Source organism: Protomyctophum bolini (genome assembly GCF_963924005.1).
Source record: "Protomyctophum bolini genome assembly, chromosome: 3".
Taxonomy (NCBI): domain Eukaryota; kingdom Metazoa; phylum Chordata; class Actinopteri; order Myctophiformes; family Myctophidae; genus Protomyctophum; species Protomyctophum bolini.
Window position 1 is genome coordinate 29,719,306 of NC_137864.1, and position 22,527 is coordinate 29,741,832.

Consider the following 22,527-nt stretch of genomic DNA (forward strand, 5'->3'; position numbering starts at 1 on the left):
GTGATGTGTGCAGCACTGGATAGTGGATACCAGCACATAGTCTACAGTCCAATGTTATAATCCTTGTTTTTGAGGAGAGCTAGCCCATCCAATGCCTGGCCTTTGAAATTATGTTATGCCAGCCAAGTGAGCCAAGCCATTGACGACGTGAGACGTCTTGTGACTGATTTCGTTTTACACAATAATGCCCCCAGGCCCTGCAAGCTCCCCTGACGAAGAAATCCTTGACCCCACCAGTGGAGTGCTGCCAGGACTTCCCTCCCCACTTGAACCAGCCAAAAAAGGTATGAGAATAGGCACATTCAGACACAGAGATTGACTAAATAAATACATTAAATAACTAGAACTACACTCTGTCGAGTGCCTGTATACTTGCTTGTTGCACACATGTATGGCCTACTAGTGCGCAAGCAGAACGTGCAAGTACTGTCGACCGCTACAAACTTTCAAATCTCAGCCTCTCTGTGAAAGAACATGAATTATTAGGTTTAGCCATTTCCTACGTACCTAGTGTTTGGAGGTAAAAAGTTATATTTTGAAGTAATGCAGTCCCATCGATTTAGACGTGTCCAGGATCCACTTGTAGTTTCTCAAAGAAAAATAAGTCATGGATATCAGATGAAAAAAGCTATATTCATTGGGGAAAAAAATGTTTTCACGTATACAGTATAATATTATTTATTTTAAATTGCTTTAAATTGCTTTAAATGTACTTAATCTTGCACTATAGTGATATCAATACTAAATCATGGTCTGAGTAATAGGTGTCATTACCTTTACCTTTAGTCCACCCGACACTGAAACATGTCATCGTTACGTCACCAATCACCATCGATAACCAATTGGTAAATATCTTCATCACGTCATATGCTCATATGATGCTGAGAGACATACGCATCGTAGCACCTGACAAACAACATTACTTGCACGCTCTGCTTGCGCAAGTAAATACATTAGGCATGTGGCAGTCACAGTGGGCGCCCCTCACTTCACAAGAGTGGGATTTTTTACATTAACTGCACAGTAATTGACTTTCCATGATACTTGCAATTCAAAGCACCTTAATTACTTGCGCAAGCAGAGCACGCTCTGCTTGCGCAAGTAATTAAGGTAATTAAGTGTTGTGGTCGTGCTGGTACGAATGTGCGTATGCTCGGAGGTATATATACTGATGGTGATGGTGACATAATTAAGATATGTTTCAATGTCGGGTTATAACTGGATTATAACTGGATGCCGAACAGGGTGTTTTACACCCTGTCCGTGTGTGTGGCCGAGATTATGTTTTGCACACTCATTCATTCATGCAAATCGGTACACATAAGTCAAGTAAATGATCAAGACAGATCCTTTGCTGTTTACATATTCCTGTTCTATAACAGGGCTCTCATGCAGCAATATATGGGTACAAGAACCCTTATTTAACTTGGTGTTCTGCAGAAAGTCTTCCACCATCCAGGAGGAAGACGTATCAACATCCTGAGCATACTGTCTGTGACCTTAAACGCTGCAGCTTGGCTCTTTCTCCTTTTGTCAGCCACAAACCGAAGGTCACTAGTTGACGTCAATCTGCTGCAAGTGATTTGTTTTTACCTGCACGGTTTCCATGGCTCATCATTGTTGTGAGCACTTCGATTGCATCAAAAGGCACGGAGGGAACACAGAGGGATGGCATTTTCTTTTCACTCGCTGACATGTTGACATACATTCTCACACTGAGCCATACAAGTAGCCAGGTTTCTTATTAATACTTTGACATGACATAACCAGTGTCTCGTGGTGGTGCATGTTGGCTCTCAGAGAGAAAGAAAGACGTGTGTGTGTGTGTGTGTGTGTGTGTGTGTGTGTGTGTGTGTGTGTGTGTGTGTGTGTGTGTGTGTGATGAATCCTTTCAATAGGATACAGTAGATGTAGTAGCTTAGTTTAAGGTCCAGCATGCTGCAGCAGGGCTAAATATAGTGCTCGACTAACTACATTCTGGTAGTGATCGTGAAGGCACAGATTGGCAAACAAAATCTCAGTAGCTTATATAACAAGCTCTATCCGCAGACATTATTTTGTCCATCAAAATGCAGAAATTGTTTATCCAATGTTGCCCTGCACATTTCATATTTGCAATGGCTGTGAGACTTTTTTTTGTAGTAGTTCCTGCACCAATGTGACCAAGAAAATGTCATGTACTTTTTTTTGCAGTCACTAAATACGTAGTCACTATACCCAATTTAGTAGTCACTAAATAGAACCCAATTTGTCGTACAACAATGGTAAAAGAAAGAACGAAATCTAAACAAAATACTTGGTTTCAGAAAGATAGCAGAGCCTTCACAAGTTGTTTACCATCAGAAGCCTGTGCGATCAATACCTCCCAGAGACCCACAGCCCATCGTTCAACCTTTGACCTGTTAACACAAAACACATCATCATGGGATTTGAGCGCTGGTGAGCCATATCATCTGACTTTTTTACTGTTTCTCTCTGAGGAAATGGATGCTGCATCCCCTCAAAGCAAACCACTGTCAGAGGGAAAAATGCATTTATTCCTTTGAAGAGTATGGCTGTTCTGTGTGACTAAAGCACTCTCCACAATCCAACCCCCTCACCCAAGACCCCTTTTTTCCATGGTGCGATGGGATAATAGCCAGGCGGCATCAGATCTAACTAATGTGACTGCATAATAAACAGATGAGTCAGGGAGAGGTTCCAATTTGCATATCATCTCATCCTATCAGAGCTTTTCCTTAGAGGAATATGTTGGCTATTTTGCGACTTCCCTGTAACAACTAACAGGCTTGTACATACAGCACATACAGCTGTAGAATATTGCCCTGAAGAGTTTGTATATATGGTTAAAAAATAGGGGGAAAAAAGGACAAAGCGTTCATGAAGTTGCCTTAATAGTGGATTAAGAGTCCTTCAGCACTGGCTACACTTTATCATGTAATTACTGAGAACTTATGCTAGAGGGAGCTAATTAATAAGGCATTTGAAAGGTTGATAGGGCCCTTATTTGAATACATCTCAGCTATCATTTCACTGACAATAGAGAGCTGCATAGCATTGCAGAGGTGTAAGTGGATCATTTTGTTAATAGTTCCATTTGGAGTTTAAGATATTATGATGGCAGGTTGTATTTGTAGGAAATTGCTGTTCATGGATGATCTCTACACATTCCTCACGCAGGGGGGTGTGTGTGTGTGTGTGTGTGTGTGTGTGTGTGTGTGTGTGTGGCTAATCTCCAGCACCATTAAAGCGCCACCAGAAGGCCGACTTTTGAAAGACATTTTTTTGGTATTACTCCTCCAGGTTCTGCCTACAAATCGTTACACACTATCTCTATATGCCTGTGTATGTTATTATGCTTTGTAATGTGAAGCACTTTGGTTCGACCTTGGTCGATGTAAACTATAGTTTGATTTGATTTATAGTCATGTGTTCAAGCCGGATCTGTCCGTTATTTCACATTCCATCCTAATTGGCTAACATGGGCTTTCAAGGTTGGCAGGATTGGCCCGTTTTGAACAAAAAGCCTCAAATCATGAACACCGCGTGCAATTTAGAGGCATCACATTGGCCTGTTATAGCACCACCAACAGGTGGTTTTTGACACTAACTCTGGGGGAGCCCAGGTTCGAACTGGCAACCTTGCAGTTACCATCCAGCCACTCTACCCCTGAGCTAACGGCATAGCTATCACTGCTATGCCGATGACACTCAACTGTTTCTACCCCCCCCCCCCCCCTCCCTCTGCTACTCAGGCGGAAGAGCACATCACTGCATGCCTGGCTGACATCTCACAGTGGATGTCTTCTAACCACCTCAAGCTGAACCCAGACAAGACTGAGATTCTCTTCTTCCCAGGTAAGTCCTGCCCCATGCGGGAGCTAACTATTTCCATAGACAACGCCTTGGTTACCTCTGTCCCGAGAGCCAGGAACCTTGGTGTTATCCTGGAGTCAGCTCTCGTTCAAAGCACACATTACAGCCGTCACTCAATCCTGTAGGTTTACACTCTATATAACATCTGACGAATTAGACCCTTCCTCACCCAGGAGTCAGCCGAGCTCCACCTCCAGACATCAGTCATGTCAAAACTTGACTATTGTAACTCCCTCCTTACTGGCCTACTGGCATGCGCCTCTCCAATTAATCCAAAATGCCACAGCTCGCTTGGTCTTCAACCAGCCAAAATTCTCACATGTATCCGTCTCCCCCTTCTCCACTCCCTCCATTGGCTCCCGGTCGCTGCCCGCACAGTACAAAACTCTGATGCTGGCATTCAAAGCAATCAAAGGTATGGCACCCCCATATCTTGCAAGTCAGATCGAACCCTACAAACCCTCCCGCACGCTCAGATCAGCCAACGCAGGGAAGTTGGGAGTACCTTCATTAAAAACGCTGGGACAATGCTCCACACGTCCCAAACTCTTCTCACTTCTGGCTCCAAAACTATGGAATGCACTTCCCATTGCAGTCAGAACTGCATTCTCACTCCCAATCTTCCGCCAAAGGGCTGAAAACCCGCCTCTTCAGACTCTGAGACTACATTGTAGCCCGTAGCAGTAGCACTTGCCGTAGCACTTGCCCTAGCCTTTGACGACCTTACAGGCGTATGCAATTAAAGGCTCAAATTATCTAACCTACCGTATATAGCATTATAGCATTTTATGTAGACATATAGCACTAATATGCATAGTTTCATTTTATAGATATTCCACTGTTAGCTTCTTACCTTATGTATGATTCATGATCATGACTATTTTTATGTATATGATGTATAGAGGGTATGCGTGTGACATCATCAAACCCGGAAGTTATGCAGGAATGACTACTGACTGGCAAAAAAACTAATTTCTGGCCTTGACAGCCCATACATCCAAACAGAAAAATCCTATCTGATTGCATTAAACAACGTTAAACAATGTTAAACTCACTTTGCATGTTGCTTTGCCACTCGATTTGCCACTCGATGTTCCATTCACTTTAAGCATGCACATACCCTCTTGCTTACTGTAAACCGCTCTGGATTAAGAGCATCTGCTAAATGCCAATTTTTTTAATTGTATGTTTATTTATTTGACATGGACATCACAATCACATTGCACATAATTGCTTATAGTACTAGCACGAGTGCTAATTCTCAACACCTGTCCACAGGAGACTTTTCCAAAATACGATAACACTTTAGTCTAAAAACGTACGAGAAAAAGGAATATATACTAGTAATATTTACATCAAAATCATATCCATTACATTAATTTGTGAAACAAAACAAAAGTGGACATTATCAAACATGTGAGCACAGTTTATATGTAAAATACATTACCATCCGTCGTTTTAGAACCGTAGGCAAAGAGTTCCAAAGGTTTTCCCCCTTTACTGAGAAGGCAAACTGTCCGAATGAGTTCTTACACTTGGGAACAGTACAGTTACCATGTCTTGAGGCTCGTGTAGATCTACGCCTCTACCAGAGGTCATTTACAAATGGACAAGCCCTTTATTATGATGATTGATGATCATGTTGCATCATGTTACAATAAATGGCTACCTCCACCCATAGAGCTCCGAAAGTCCCTGTCCATTCATTTCAATATAAGTTGCTCAGCCCCCGCCGACCCCTAGAGGACATTCTCCTCTAGGGTTTCAGGCTGTAGAAGCATGCACAGTTGTGTCCTTGTGTTCTTGAATATTATGGACACAAAATGAATGACACAAATTTCTTGTTGTTTGGTCTCAATGTTACCTGCTTCCTCTTCTGTCTTTACTACTGTGTCTTCTATCTTTACTACTCTGTGTGTGTGTGTGTGTGTGTGTGTGTGTGTGTGTGTGTGTGTGTGTGTGTGTGTGTGTGTGTGTGTGTGTGTGTGTGTGTGTGTGTGTGTGTGTGTGTGTGTGTGTGTGTGTGTGTGTGTGTGTGCGTGCGTGTGCTTGTGTTACGTAAAGATCACTATAAATAGTCTCACCCTGGATCTTTTGTCTTTACCTGATTCGCTCTTAGCACCAACATTTTTTATTTCTGGCCAGAGCTGTGGAAGCTAGTGCAATGTAGAGCTGCCCGTTACCATAGTTACTTTTGTTAGCTGCAAGCTCCCTGCACTCTCACACACTCACTCACATTCACTCACTAACATTCGTTCATTATGTCTTACTTCTGTGCGTGTGTGTGTCTGTGTGACACATACAGGAGTGATTATTTGATAGGTATTGTAGAGACGGGAAATGTGGAGAGAGAGAGAGAGTAGGGGAGTGACATGCATCAAATGGTCCGGCCAGCCAGGACACAAACCGAGACTTAAGTCCTCTGTCAGTATCCAGGTTCACCTAGGGAAGCAAATGAGATGACGCCTGAGAGCCAAGTCAAAGAATCCTAGTCACAGTCCACAAGACTAAAGCAGCAACAACAAAACCAATCCATGCAGATATCCTCAACCCACACACTGCTCGCATTCCATCTAGAAGACCAATTGGGAAGAATACCCCACCAGCTGACGTCACCATCCAATCAGCTTGGGAAATAGAATGGGTGTCCTAGGATGTCCTAAACAAGCACCTGGTGTCAGACCCCACCCAGTAGGTCCCTGGCATTAACCTCGCAATGAGACAGTGGTCTACCCTGAATAGATTCAGGACCAGACATGGCCTCTGCTTGGCCAGCCTTCATAAATAGGGCAGTAGCCCAAGCGCACTGTGTGCTTGTGGAGAGGAGAAAACAATGGAGCATTGAAGCTCGCCTTTGCAAAGTCTAAAAAGAGCACTATAGTCGCCCTCCATACTGCAGACCAGGATGTAGTAGTGTAGCGACTTTGCATTTGCCAAATAAATCTGGGCATTGATGGCAGGAGGTTTAGTCACAGACTCAACTGGCTATAGTGTTTCAATGGGACCATGTAGTGATTTACATGCATCTGAATCTGAATCTATAGGACAGACATCAGTAAATAGGGTTTGCATTCAATGAAATATGTGATAGTTACCCTTCACCATATTCTCCACAAGTGGTGAGTGCATGTGTGGTAAGGTTGGTTTCCGCTGCCATGTATGAATGGGTGAATCTATGTAAAGCGCCTTGGTCTGGATAAAGGTGCTATATATATGCACCATTTACTCATTTACTCTTCAGTGAGGGTGTTCGGTTTGATTCACCTGTCCGGAAGGGCCATGATGAAACACTTCCATCCTGATTGGATCCCGGATATAATTGCTGGCATCAACAGGGTACGAGGCGTCACTGAATTGTTTCATGATAATCAAAATGATGTGAATCATAGATTGATTTATTAGATGGCATAATGCCGAAGGCCATATGCTATGGCCTTCGCAGTGACCAGATCTTAACCCTATTGAACACAGCTTGTGGTCAGGTGGGCCCAAAACCTTACAAAGACACCTTATGTTGGTCTTTACTTTAATTTGTCACCTCAACTGTTTCCTGGCTTGCCTGATTTGTTTTAAGATGTTGAAATTGGTTGTTATTATGTCTCCCTCCAGGGGGTCATGAATAAACGCTAAGCTAGGAAACATTGGGTTCTCCATTACCTTTTCAGGACCCGGTGTTCACTGTGTATTTCTTGACATTTTGTCACATTGTTATTATTTATTTTTTAAATGTTATGTTTATTAAGTTAATTTTTTGTTTTTTACAAATATCACATTGTTATTGCATAATGAGAAAGAGGATGATGTGTGATATAATAGTTGCCAGTGTTACATCCTATTGACGAAACAAATCATGGCAATAACATTTGCAAAATGTGTCTTTGATTGGTCCCATGTTGGAATTTTAATACAGTCTTCGCGTTTTTGTCACATATGTGCTACTCCCTATTCAATTTAAGTGGAATGAAAGCATGTCACAAAAAATGCTTTACTAAACAAGATAAGTGCGCAGTAAAGAGATATACTGAAAGACTTAATATTGGTTATATTTCTCAGCTAGAGGAAACATGAGTGTTGCATCTTGACCATGGAAGCACACGTATGACAGGACAGTTTGTATTTTAAACAACATATTTCCTATGGCATTAATACCTGACATGAGATTATGATTTAAATGTCACTTTTTATTAATAATTAATAATTTCAAAACAGATAACAGCAGGTCGCTCAGGCCCAAGAACAGCTCTGTCAAAAATGCCTACAGAATTTGTATGGATCCTGTAGAGAAGAGGGCCACGGTGGGGGAGCCATGTTAGAACAGTGCTCTGTGTGGGGGAGTCTGGGGGCATGGCTGAAGAATCACTGATGCCCTCAACCGCAGTCACGATTAGTGGAGAGCGGAATATATGATTCTAACCTATCCCTGCTGGAGAAGCAGAGCGTACAGGCGGCTGGGGACCGAGGTGGGCGATGTGGGTAAGTATTTTTGGAATGCAATGGGAAACCTGCCACTGCCAACAGTGATCCAATAGGGGGCCAGGTACCGGGCTTCCCTAACCCATGCACTCCCACATTGAGCGATAAGGGAGAATGCGAGAGATCCTGCATGGTTTCTTCAAAAGAGAGAAAGAAGTATATTATGCTCCATGCACTCTCTCTCTCTCTTTCTGTCTCTCTTTCTTCCTGCATTTCTTGATTGTCCAGCATTTAAATGATATATTTGTAACATTGCATTACCCAACATGAAAGAGAATGAGAGAGAGAGGCAGAGAGGGAGAGAGGGAGAGAGCGAGAGAGAGAGCATCTTGGCAGCTGAAGCGAGTATCTTATATTTATAGCAAGTTGTGTTTCCGGCAGAGGTTTCTCTGCTCTTAGCACTCTCAATCCCTTTTTTTGCGGTTTCTTAACCAGCTGCATTGTGTCCAGGCTTTAAAATGCAGCTGTTTTCCTCATCTATTGCCTGAGGAGGGAGGGGGCTTAAGATGTGACATGTTGTCACATTGTAATTTTGGGAGGGGGTAGGGTACACATTTCTCCCTATCTTATACCAACCACCCTTTGCTTTATCGTAGGATTGCTAAAAGAATAATCTGCCATGTATCTTGGAAAGTTGGAATAGCAATAATGGAAAGAGAATACCCAAGCTCTTGACGATGAATTTAAATTAATATGCATATGAAATGAATGTCATTACCATATGGAATGTTCAGCAAAGCATTTAAGTCGTAAATGTGTGTTCCCATATCTATGTAGAATATTGTTATTCTCTTTATGCATTGGCATCTGATAATATTATGCGCAGTTAAGATCAACCAAAAAGGTTGTTCAAAAATGTGATGCACTGAATTATATAGCTAAACGGATATTATTTACATCAAAGGCAACTGCAAGGGTTCTTTTCAAAATGAATTTAAAATATTGCAATATTGAATAACGATAATAATTAGTATATTATTATTATTATTATTATATCTACTACTATTACCTATTCGTATTGGACATTGGCATTGGACATTGACATACTAATCCAATGCATTTCCTCAATCAACTAGAATAATGTAAATTATAGGTTTAACACCAGTAACAAGAAGCACATTCATTAAGAGACCATTTGTAAGATAGCAATTTGAGTACTGTATTGTTAATCCATACTGAATTGTATTGCTTTTCACCACATATAGGGGTATAATAACCATGGGATTCTGTAGAATAAGACTTATTACTTATGTAATATATGTATATATTACTAATTCACCATTACAGAATGTAATCCTTGCCTATAATAACTGCTGGCCGGCTTACATTGTTGCACATATTACTGTAGTCACCATTTAGAGATTATTGGCTTCCATGAGCTCAAAGGAATAGCCTATTGGTTTTGACTTATTAATAAGGCAAACGTATAGCCTACTTGAGTCCATCATATTATATCAATAGCCTATACTGTATGAGTGTATGTCTCACTTGTTTGTTAAATGATCCATTCAAAAGGAGTGCTTGGAAGTCCTTCGTTCATTAGGCAATATATGTTTCATCCTCCTCCCATGGCCAACACTTTTGAAGTCAACGTTCTTATCGGAAGTAGTCATTAGTTTCACTGTCTCAAGATCTCAAGTGCCAGAAACTAAAGTGCCTCCTCGCCCCCACCCCATTTACATAAAATTACAAACAATAAAGGCATTCTTTTTACTTTTACAGGTGCTATGCCGTTGCCCTTGCGCTATAATGTCAGTAAGTGGTAACATTACATAAATGCTTTTACTTTGGTCCTGTGCTCTGGCATTTATGGGAGGAAAGAGAGGTGAAGCTGCAGCGCCACGGTCATCATAATAGCGTCTCGTGACGTGAACTCCCGGTGATCCAGCTGGTTTTTGATAGAGCTGAATTACTTTAAAGGCAGTTCCGCCAGACTAAACATCTCAGGGCCCTAGAATTAGAGGGCACATCAGAGGTGAAAACAATTTGTTCCCGGAGAATGTCAACGCTGTAAATGAAAGAGCGTATATGCTATTATCACACGGTGGTAACTTCAAAAAGATGACTCAATGGTGCTCATTTAGAGCTGAGTTATAGGCCTATACTGTATAGATCTTATAGACCAGCACAATGATGTAGACTGGTGGTTCTCAAGGGTCCATGCAGGGACCCTCAGAGTTCCTTGAATGCATCCCATTTGGTTCCATTTGTAGCGACACTCAGAGTTATGGGGGTGTCCTTGAAATGAAAAGAAACCACTACTAATCGTGTATATTTTGGGACAACTGGTCCTAACTCCTAAACTGGCTTTAATCACTGCAGGGGCCTCTCGGGTGGGACAGATCTGGCAGGTGACACACACACACACACACACACACACACACACACACACACACACACACACACACACACACACACACACACACACATATACACACACTCCTGCGCTGGCCTTCCTTTGGTTTATGCACCCACAACAACCCAAGTCAGTCACATTCGCAACCACACTGGCGCTCTCCGTGGTGCTGAAAGAGCAACTTGTCACGCAAAACTACACAAAATACGACCACTTTCAGCGTGCATCCGGAAACAGGTGTGAAACTGCACATGAAATAAAAAACGATTCTGCCTGGGCCCAAATGTCAACCATTGAACACCTCAGGGGTTATCGACAGACTCCTGAAATACAAAGGTGATTCGCCCGCAATGTGAGCAATCACGTTTTGCAGTGACCCTGCACCTGGTAGCGATATTGAGGGGCTGACAAAAACAGAGCCGTTGCATAGGCTAGAAATATATAATAATATATATAATATATATATTTAATACGAATTGTATAGCCGAAAAGACGCCTAAATCCAAAGAGTAATTGCCTGAGTCCTGAGATATAGAAAATGTCTTCAAAGTGTATACAAACACGGTATCATGCACAGGATGGCAGCATGTTATGTTGATATAATCTGCACTTTTGCCACTGGCTATCCCCTCTTCCTCTGTCTTTTATTCAATACATTATTCAGTCCTTGCGTTCCCGTTGACAAGCATTGTTATGTGACAACGAAGATGTGTCTGATTAGTGATTTGTCCGTCCCCCCCGTCCCAGGTTTCACTTTCGCAGCAGGGCATTATGAGATTCTTCTTAATCATTACGTCTGTCTGTCTGTCTGTCTGTCTGTCTGTCTGTCTGTCTGTCTGTCTGTCTGTCTGTGTGTCTGTGTGCGTGTCCATGTGTGCGTGTGCGTGCGTGAGTCCACTTAGTGGTTCTCAAACATTTTATTTCCAAGGACCCCGTAACAATTGTACACACACAGTGTACCCATTTGTGCACACTCAGAGTTAGACCTGCAATTAAGTGGTCATTAAAGCTCTTGTGTTTGTCCTACTCAATTGGAATATTATGTCCATGGCAAAAATAGAATTTTGACCAAAATGTGCACCATAAGCCAGCATGGCATGTGTGATGTTGTTTACATCACAAATGGTTATATACTGTTCAATCGCTGATGCTCAGACATAAACAGACTTGGAGTGGCGCGCTTCTTCCCTCGGCTATACCTGCACCGGCCAGGCGGCCACTTGTTGCAGCATGCAGCAGCCAAAGCAAACCATCGCTCCTTTTCGGGGGGAAGCCTGTCACATCCTCTGTCCATGTATGGGCATGAAGTTTACACGCAGCGGGGAATCCTCTCACTGGAGGTGATGAATGGGGAGGAGGGCCGAGAGAACCAAGGTGTATATAAGGAGAGACAACGGTAGTCGCTGATCTGACAGCAACAGCAACAGATATCGAAGGACCAGCAAATTAACTGGACGACAAGGAATTGTTTTGGGTTGTTGTTGTTGTTGTTGTTTTTTACACCTTTTGACATATTAGCCTACACTCCTTGGATAAATTGCATCCGCTGGGAAAGAATTTAGCTTTTTTTATTTAGTTTTCTAACACTTACCCACATTGGAGATACGGACTTCTAACCTCGCAATTATGTTGAACAACATGGATTTGAATGCCAAGGATTCTTTTTACCCACAGTTTGACAGTTGCAACAGTTCGTCCATGGGAATGGAAAATAACGTGCGGAAAGATAGCAAGGAGGTCTACGTGGATGCAGAGCGGGGGGTACCGGCTCAGTTTGGCCATGGTGAGTTCGCATTATACTGCAATAACAGCGCACAAGCAGTGCATGTAAAATGTGCGTGCGTGCGTGCGTGCATGCATGCAGTGAATCAAATGAACTGTGTCAGGTGTGAGGATTTCAATATCATCCATAGCACTTTAATTGTTACTTCACTTGGCAGCTGTAATAAGGGTGATAAGGCGATCACACGCGTGCATGTTTATGTAACGGTGCATGCACCCTGTTTCGTTTCATATGCACTGCCGCACTGATTGATTGTTATCAGAATAAAACATTAGTGGTGGTGATGATGATGATGATGATGACAAAGTTGCCTTCTTTATTCTACAGAGGGAGCCCCCGTCACCCTCAAAACCGAAGCATCCAACTCAGAATTCGCTTTTAACTCCTGCGAGAACCCAAAAGACAGCTACAGCACCCCCTCCTCTTCTGTCGCCTACTCCGGCAGTTTCTATGTGGAAGCTTCTCAAGGGGCGTCGTGCTGCACAGAAACGCTGCTCAACATGATTACAGAGATTGTCGGCATATCTACGGTGCCAATCACCGAAGTGGGTCTGCAGCAGAGTAATGTCAGCAGCCGTGGAACGTATCCATCGCCATCGCCAGGTGAAAACGGTCATGACGATTTTGGGGACCCCGATGCCAAGAGGCACCAGTCCTTCAACTCCACCGCTCCTCCCGTGGTGTACTCCCCAGAGCAGACCGCAGGCCATGAGGCTCCAGATACGGCCTGCTCACAGCTGAACTTTTGCGCCTCTCAGCTTCCAGACCACAAGATCGTGGAGCCGAAGTCAGAAGCCGCTTCTTTCCCCGTGGTGGTCAAGAACGAGTTTGAGAGCAGCTGTTACGAATGGGGTACTTTCCCCAAATCTGAGTATATGGAAACGGGCTTCCAAACCGAGTCTTTCCCGATGTCGAGTGACTTCCCCCCCGAGCAGCAAATGGATGTAAAGGAACTCTTAGACACATTTTCTCCTATTTGCCCCAACCCAGAGATGCAGTTTAATGTGGAAGGGGTTATCAAACAGGAGCCGTGTTTCTCTGAAACTTGTTCTCAGAGCTACTCCAGTCCTATATACACTAACTACCCAGCACCAATGGGCCTGTCATCTAACCTGAAACCAGTCACGTTCCCCGCTGAACGTCAACTTCCCAATAATCAATGTGATTCCTCATACACGCCATCTGCTGTACCGAGCACCATAGACTCCATCCTGTATTCTTCCTTATTGCCAGACTCCTTTGCCCAAAGTTACACCCGTGTGCCGAAAGCCCCTCGCGCCAGAAAAGCCCCAGCCGCCGGTAACGGCCAAGCCAAAGAGAAACCGTTCACCTGCCCCATGGAGAACTGCGACCGGCGCTTCTCTCGCTCGGATGAGCTCAACCGGCACATCCGCATCCACACGGGCCACAAACCCTTTCAGTGCCGCATATGTTTGCGTAGCTTCAGCCGGAGCGACCACCTGACCACCCACACCAGGACTCACACGGGCGAGAAGCCGTTTTCCTGCGATGTTTGTGGTAAACGGTTCGCGAGGAGTGACGAGAGGAAACGACACGGGCGCGTGCATCTGAAACAGAAGGAGAAAATGGAACTAAAGCCACAAGTGATCAACACGTGGCCGTTCACTCTTCCCGAGGGAATCTGAGGAACCTAATGACGTCCACTCAGTAGGCTACAATAGCCCTGTGTGTCCACATTAGAATCTTTCCGTCTTGGAAGATAATGCGAGCTGAATCACTAACACTTTCGGCGTTTGTGGTGTGACACGTTTGCGAAGGTTTTGCGAGAGGGTTAGAGTGAGGGTAGAGGCATTGCTGTCCAGTCTTTATTGTGATCTGCTGTTGATGCTGCTGACTCTATGCAATATGCATAAACTGTTAAAAAGTGGGTTAATAGCAGCACCTCAACAGTGACTTGTTGCTGTTCCAGCGAACAGAAAGCAAACCCCCGTGCCGTGCGGCATTGCATGGCTATACTGTTCAGCACCGCTTTAGCTGGACAGCTCCAGCCTCAGCAAGAGAACCTTTACCATCCGCCTTGTTAAACAGAGGATGGATTGCACTTAACACTAAACAAATATTATTGCGTTTCCACATAAGATTACTTTATTTTGTGCATTTAGAACTTTTAGAGCAATGATTTGGAAAAATGGTTGTAAAATGCATGTTTATGTCAATGTTCTTTCTTTCAATGGCGTACAGGCCAGTATGACTGACAACGTTTATGACATGATTGTAGGAGAACATTTTATTGGCTTTGACCATAAGCTGTCAATCTTTTGCCAAGATTTGGTGTTTGTTTAACTTTTTATTATTTGGCTGTCATTGATATTTTTCGTCATTTAGTCCCCTGTGTTGTGTTCCAATTGTATGAATTATTACAGTTGTTGAAAAATATAGCCTATCATAAATGGGAAATAAATATATTTGTAGGAATGTACTTCTTTGTATTTTTATAGCTAACTGTATATTTTACATCAAACACTTTTGAACATTTTTAAAGGGACAAATTGCATTCTTACTAATATGGGTGCTATACTGTTCAGCACAACAGAGTATTTTAAATATTACGAAATTGATATATTAAATATATATCTGTTCACTTCTCTGTTGATATGATACATTATTTAATTGAACTACTATCTACCTGAAAGGGACCACACACAAAGTACACTTATAGACTACAGTTGGTGTTATTAGTTTTGTTTAGTTATGTGGTTTTACTTTATATTATGTACATTAAGTAATGTATAATCAAGCTGGAGATAACTAGTTGAACTAGAGGATACAAACATTGCTTTGAGGTAATCAAGTAGCTCACATTGCTGAGAGTTTGTGCTGTGTTCTTTTTAACCTTGGGTGGTTGGGGCTCTGGGTATTATTTCCCTGGAGATATATTGTGATGTTTCACTTAGCAAAAATGGTGAGAATTTGGTGAAATTGTCACTAACAGGGTATTGCCAATAAAGTGACTAACGCATTAAGTTATATTAACTATTTAAAGAGTTTTTGTACATAACAGTTTCTACATTATCTTAAATGAATATTGATGTTGTTATTTTTATGAGAGGAAAAAAGGTTTATGAATAAAAAGTCATTGTTTTCTTGAACCAGGTGAGCGACTGCTCCTTTCTTTTTATCATAGCCCGGTCCCGATGACTCACAATAGGCATTTGACTCAAACACATTGAAGCTCCTCACGGCTTATTCAAACATCACATTTTGGTAAATTAAAAACGTAGCGAAAGGTAGAGAAAGTCAAGAACTCCTCTACCTCCCACATTCATTTTTAATTCAGAGTCAAGTTTTTCATCCATTTAGAATTTTGTGTGTGTGTGTGTGTGCGCGTGCGAGGGGGGGGGGGGGGGGTATTTCTCATGCACCATAGACCTATTCAGATAAAAATCACTGGGTAGAAGAATTTTAACTACTAACTTTTGGAGAAAAGTTAAATCATTCATGATACAATTATAGATCCACTTGAAATGTTATGTGCCATAGAAACCAAACATGATATAGTAAACATATAAGTTGGTAATGCTACCTTGAGACAATCTATTTGCATTGACCAAAACAAATTACAAGTTAGCCTATACATAGGGGGTGTTATACAGTATATTGTAAGCAAGCAGTGCATAATGGCTCAGCCTACCATAGAGTTATATAGAGGCCTACCCTTTATTTTATATAGGTGACACTTTGTTCTGAATCAGTGCCAACTGAACCCTGTCTCATGCTGTGGCCTGTACTTTGTCCCAGGAGAGTCACATCCCCTTCATCAGCTCCATCCAACATCACTGTCCTTCCCCAGGTGTTCTTTGGTTTGCCTCTCTTTCCTTTCCCAACCAGGTCCATCTCAAGGAAACTTTGGATAACCTTTCAATGGGCATCCGTATAATGCATAAGCAACGATTGTGGAAGATGTCAACCTTTGTCATATCATGTTTTGATACTCCCCATACTACAGGACAGCCTTAACATTGTTACAACCCCCCCCCCCCCCCCTCACACACACACACACACACACACACACACACACACACACACACCCTGACAAGCACTTTGGAATTGTAGAAGTTGAGGAATTACATTTAGTTTGACTCGTTTTCACAACGCCTCACTATGTTTATTTTTTGTCTCTTTCTTATATTATTTAATAAATTGGCCAATGTTTGACCATGTTTTTATAGTACAGTTTGTTGATTACTATTGATGCAGTAATTGTTTTAGGTAGCCTATTAAAAAGGTCTTAAAAGTCCTTAAATGTCACTTCATTGTCATCTGGTGACCCTCAAAATCATGTGGGGAGTGAGGACCTCCCAGGTTGAGAACTGCTGTAATGAATGAATTAAGCACACAGATTGGGGCATTATCGTTGCACAAAATTGTCCAACTGACAATAAATTAGCCTGAGCCAATGGTGAGAGCTGTGTCTAATGTTGGATAAGGAGGGCACTGACAAAATGCCTGGCACCTAAGTTGTTTAACCATGCTATACGAACATCTTTGACGTCGCTTTTTTGACATCAAGAGTCGATAGAGCAGATCATAGGCTATACCGGTAATTAATTCATGGAGATCTAAGGTCAGAGGTCCTTTGACGAATGACTGTGAGCTTCAGTTCTTGACCGATTCCATTTTCATGTGGCACAGTGGCAGCCAAGTCTATGGATTTTTATGTTTTCCTTTATGCGTGCTCCCCGTGACGTCATCTTCACACAAGTGTGATTTTTAAATGTAATCTTGTCCGAGTGTGCTTGAAGCTGGTCTCAATGGGACCTCTATATTCTTTATAAACCTGTTTTAACTTTGTGAGCACCTCATCACCACCTTGACTGTCATCACCCTGTGAATTCTCAGCAGCACTCTGCTCGTCTTTGTTCTTTGAAATGGTAGTCCTGCAGGAATTTCCCGATCTCATGCATGCAGGGAGGAAGTTGAGTGAAAGCATGCTGATAGTGTTGGCTGCCAGCCTCGCCTGTATGCACCAACTCTGAACTGTGAACCATCAAAGGATACCGTTTGCGTTCTGTGTTTTCTTTTTGACCACAAATCTTCCACAGCAACCATTATTACATACACATCTGTAGAAAATGCCCTCCTGCCTAGCCTTGGGTAGGAGGAGCCAGACTCGGCACTTGCCTAATTTATAACACCCCTGCACTGAGTTTACTGAGAAGAGTGATTGGAACACACCTGACCTGGTTACAGAAGGCCTTTAAAAGGCACCACTTCAGCATGTGTTAGAGATGCAGCTATCTGTGTTTGGTTTTCTGGTCCCCTGTATGTTCATAAGTTCAATGTGATCTTGATGCATATTTGAGTAAGTACTGTTTATCATTTGTGTGTTGTTAGTTGGTTGTTAGTTAAGTTGACTTCCCTTGTGTTTATTTTGTTTTCCTTTGTTCCTTAGTCTTAAATCATCACCATCATTGTTTCCATCATCTTCATCGTCCATGTCCATTTGTAAGAACTACTAATGTGCATCTATCTGGTCTAGGCATGCCACGGTATGAGATTTTACAGTACGGTACGGTGCCGGTATTGATAATCTATACCTCGGTATTCCACTGTGTTTATAAAAAATAAAAAAGCCCCCCCCCCACCTATGTCTAGACTACTACCCCCACCTCCTTATAAGCCCTTCTTTGTTCCCCAACCTGCAGGCCTACATATCTTATTTTTTTATTTTTACCTTTTATGATAATTTGAATTTTGTTATTTGTCATGATTATGAATTGATTGAAAGTCCTTGCTGTCTTGTTTCCATTCGGTCCTGGGCCAGGGACGAATGGAACAAGACAGCAAGGACTTTTTTCAGTGATCCCTTTGTATTTGTACCCTATACTGATTACATTTCTGCCAATAAAGTATTCAATCCATGAATCAATAGATATTTCCCACTGTATTTCACTGTACTATGGCTCCCCCTAATGGCCGTTTTAATGGCGTACCCTGTACGCTGTAGCAGCTGGTAGTGCAATCTGCGCATGCTCACAACTGTCACTGTGTGCCTCCGTGTTTGTTGACACTAGTTCACTCTTATAGTACATATGGAAATATGGAATATACAATTGGATCTGGGTGTCTTTCAGCAACACTAACTCAAAGGTAGGAAGCAACTTTTCAATCTAGGCCTACTGCAGCTGTGCGTGAAAATAAATGTTTTGCCTTAGTGTGCGAGTGGAGTTGCTTTGCATATGCGCAGCATGCGCTGCCCACCGACGCTGTATTAAAATACCGTATGCTCGGAAATCTCACGGTATCAACACCGTGGCTGTTCCTGCGGTATTACCGAAATTCGGTAAACCGCGGCATGCCTAATCTGGTCCACTGGTCGTGCTACTCTGTATCCAGATGCTCAGCCATCCGGGTATACTTGTTTAAGAGGGCTCTAACTATAACGGAACAGGAGCTATGTTTTTCCTGTGTTTTTCAAGCCTGTTGAGAGCTATGTCTGCATGCATTCCAATTTCTTGCAATCTGTCATAGTGAGGCAGGCAAGCGGGTGGCCGGCAGACGGGAAGTAGCAGGGACTCCTTGGCACTGGTATGTGTAGGACACCTATGTTGTGACGCAGCCGGTTGGCATAACACCCTTCTTGCCCACGGCAGTGCGTAAGCATTTGCGTTGTCTTCAGCTGACATACAGTAGTACAGTATCAGTATGAAAATGTATGCACATGTGCTGTGAATTAATTCTCTCCTGTGAGTCCTGTCCATCACTCACTTATCTTGTCAGTTATCATCATTCACTGACAATGAAATAGGGGTCCAGTGTGCGTGTGTGCGTGCGTGCGTGCGTGTGGAGGGGGGGTATATAATCCCTCATGCATTGTGTTAGTTGGCTAGCATTGTCCAGTGAAGGATGGTTGAGGTTTTGAATTGCATGCTGTGCAGTCACCATTATCCAGACACTTGAAGAGTGAAGAGTTATTGAACTATGACTGCTGATGGAATCCTGCATCGGTGCGACTGAAATTCTCATTTGCATACTGATAAAATGGCTCTTGATAGATTTGTACATGAAGTGCTGTTTGGACTTTCCGTCAGCTGTGTCGTCCTTACTGAACATCTTTGACCAGATGAGGCTTTTATACTCGCGCTCCAACACACCACAACCCACTTCCTTTCCACTGACTGACATTTATAGGCGCGACCACTATACAATGTGTGTAATTGTAGAGGCCATTAAGTAATTGTATTGGAAGGGCTCATGACCCCTACTAAGCACCTATGATATCTCAGAACGTGTGACCCTGTCCATCTGCTGTGAACAGTATAGCCCATCAAGTCCATTAGACCCTTTGCCATCACTTTACTAATGCAAACATGTTAACCTTAGACTGTTTGCATTGGTATTTCACCCACTTCAGTGGTTCTATATATGATTCAAGTATTCAACGTTACCAGTCAGGAAGCTACAACCAAAATGCATTTTGACTCTTTTATTGTCTCATCCAATTAATCGCATGAGTTGGGATTGCATCTGGATAAGTCAATGGGTCTATTTATCTGCTGTACCAAATGAGGCTTTTGGCACAGGATTAAATAAAAAAAGAATCCTTCTAAATGAAACAGAGAAGGGGATTAGATGGGCTTGAAACCGTTGGATCAACATCATAGCAGAACGATGTGTCCTTACATGTACGTTTCTGGAAAAGACAAACATAGGATTGCAGTATACGTAGCATGTGAATGAAGTTTGGCGTTTGTGCTGCAGGGGTTCCCAAAAGGTAGATCACAAATGCTGTGCAGGTAGATCACATGACATGCCCCTAAAAATATATATAATTTAAATATAAAAATATTATTTTTCCACCTGCCACTTGAATTAAGGTGACTTGATTGATTGACATCAAAAAGTGCCTGTCAGCTCAAACCCACAATGCAAGTCTTTGTTTTCAAGTGTGTTGCACGCAGATGTGAGTAGCATTATATAGTTATTAGTTATATATATTTTAAAACCCTACCAGTTACATTTCCTCCCATCCTCCTCAAGTGCGTCGCTAGGTACATTTAAAAGAATCAGCAATGGGATAATACTGTTTTTTGGTGGGTAGATCTTATTGAGCTCGTCATTTTCAAAGTAGCTCGCAAGTCAAAAAAGTGTGGGCACCCCTCCAGGCTATTAGCCTATTTACATTTTATTTTGTACTGGATTTTAAAACTAATTCTGGTGTGCACACGGTCTGCTGGGGGGGCTACAGGTTCATTGGAGAAGACCAGGTCATTTACATCTGTCATGTCAGGTATACTATAGGCTATATTATGTGGACCACTTTCTATTTCCCTGTGGATAGCTGCAGTAAATAGGACGTCTCACATTGAGACAGTCAAACCCAAAGGTCATGATCAAGACATCATGGAATGTTGCACATGGCTTAGTGAGTGTAGATACTGAACTTTAGCAGCAAGGTTACCTGTTTAAACCCCACAGCAGCCAACGTGTCCATCCTCTGAAAGTGGTTCTGAACTGTTCGCTCATTCTGAGTCAGCCTGGAGGAGAGCATCAGTAAACACCTGTAACGTTTAGGCCATTGTGATGTCAAATGGTGTAATTGCAAGTAAGCCACCGTGCAGTTTTTTCAGAGTGCAATCAAATAATTGCCTCCAGTAAGCCCATATAATACAGGCTTCTAGTCCCAACACTCTAGACACTTAAGCGTCAAGCTATCCTCAACTGTGGTGCTGCTTAATGCCTGAAGCCTATCTTAAGTCGGACAAGTATGGCCCTAGTGGTCCATCAAGGGCCTAGCATCCCTTTTATCCATGCTTGAACTCCAAACAATTCTATCTCTACAACAATAATCCAATAATGACTTTCAAAAAGTACGAAAAATGAATTTATTTGCTTAAATTACAGATCAAGGGACGCTTTGACGGCTCAGGCCTCAGGTATCAGGTCACCTCAAGTACCTATTAATAATCACGGTCCTACTTGAGAAATGTCTATATGGCCACATTCGCCTGCGAATTGATCTGTTATGGGGTAATCACCACGTAATTTTATGCGCAGTTGCGTACCTTTTAGAAAGTGCGCGGTGGTGTGCCATGGTCCGCAGGGTGAGGTTGATAATCAAGGTGCATAATCATATGGTGGTAAAGGCAATCAGGCTTAGCAGATTAATTCTTTGTCAGGGCCCGTTGTTGCTGGTATCTGATCATGAAGAAGGTGTGTAGGTGTTCTGGAGAGTGCAGGTTACTGAGAGGAAGAGAAGCAGTGTGCCTCGTTATGCAGTTTTAAAGTACCTAATTCTTTTTCACCATTACTCCGGTGCCCTTCTTTATTTTGTAGGACTGACCAGCACTGATCAAAGGCAGGATTCTCAGTATAGATTTTATGATCTTAAATTAAAGTCAACCCAAGGCAATCTTTTTTTTTTATAGCCTACTATGTCTATGAAAACTCATTCAAAACACCTAGCTACTGCACACACTGCATAGACTGCACATTCAAGACAATGGAGTGAGATGATTTCTATTCGTCAGCATTGTCTTATATCATGGCTTGTTAGACATATCTCCTTATATGCACAAAAGCAATATCAGTGATAGGATGTACAGTAGGGTCACCATTGAGGTTTATCAGGTCTCAGCTTATGTTCAAGTGACAATAACCTCCTCACACCATCCATATACACCCAGAACATGTTTCTGATGAAAGTGGAAACAATCCTGGTTGTGATAATCCTTGTCAGGACTAACAAAAAGAGCTTCCTTCAAAAGGAAAGGAAACATTTAAAATATATATTTTGTATTGTCTAATTTACTATTGGCCACACTCTGATCAAAAGTAAAAATTAAAAAGAAGAAGAAAGACAAAAGTAAACTTTTAGTAAAATATAAGAGAAGAATCCAAACTTCACTCATCTCCTGAATGTTGCTATACGATACATGTGTCCAGCCTATGAGATCTGGGAGTGATTACTTTAGTGCTTTGACATTTGCTGCAGCATAATGAGACGCGTCTCTCTGGTGGCTATGTCACTGCCGGTAACAGCAGCCTACAGTGTCTGCTGTTTTACACAGGAGAGGAG

General features: G+C 42.4%; 2 protein-coding genes across 2 annotated transcripts in view; both read left to right on the plus strand.

The window, feature by feature from the left end:
- rnf24 (ring finger protein 24) overlaps window positions 1-22,527 on the plus strand; it is a 355,323-nt gene that overhangs the window by 34,267 nt on the left and 298,529 nt on the right. The window lies entirely within an intron of this gene.
- LOC308312743 (uncharacterized protein) lies at window positions 12,332-14,134 on the plus strand (the record flags this gene model as incomplete). The annotated part of the gene is made up of 2 exons (XM_080759451.1): window positions 12,332-12,488; window positions 12,816-14,134. 2 exons carry the CDS (start codon window positions 12,332-12,334, stop codon window positions 14,132-14,134), a joined length of 1,476 nt encoding a protein of 491 aa, XP_080615577.1.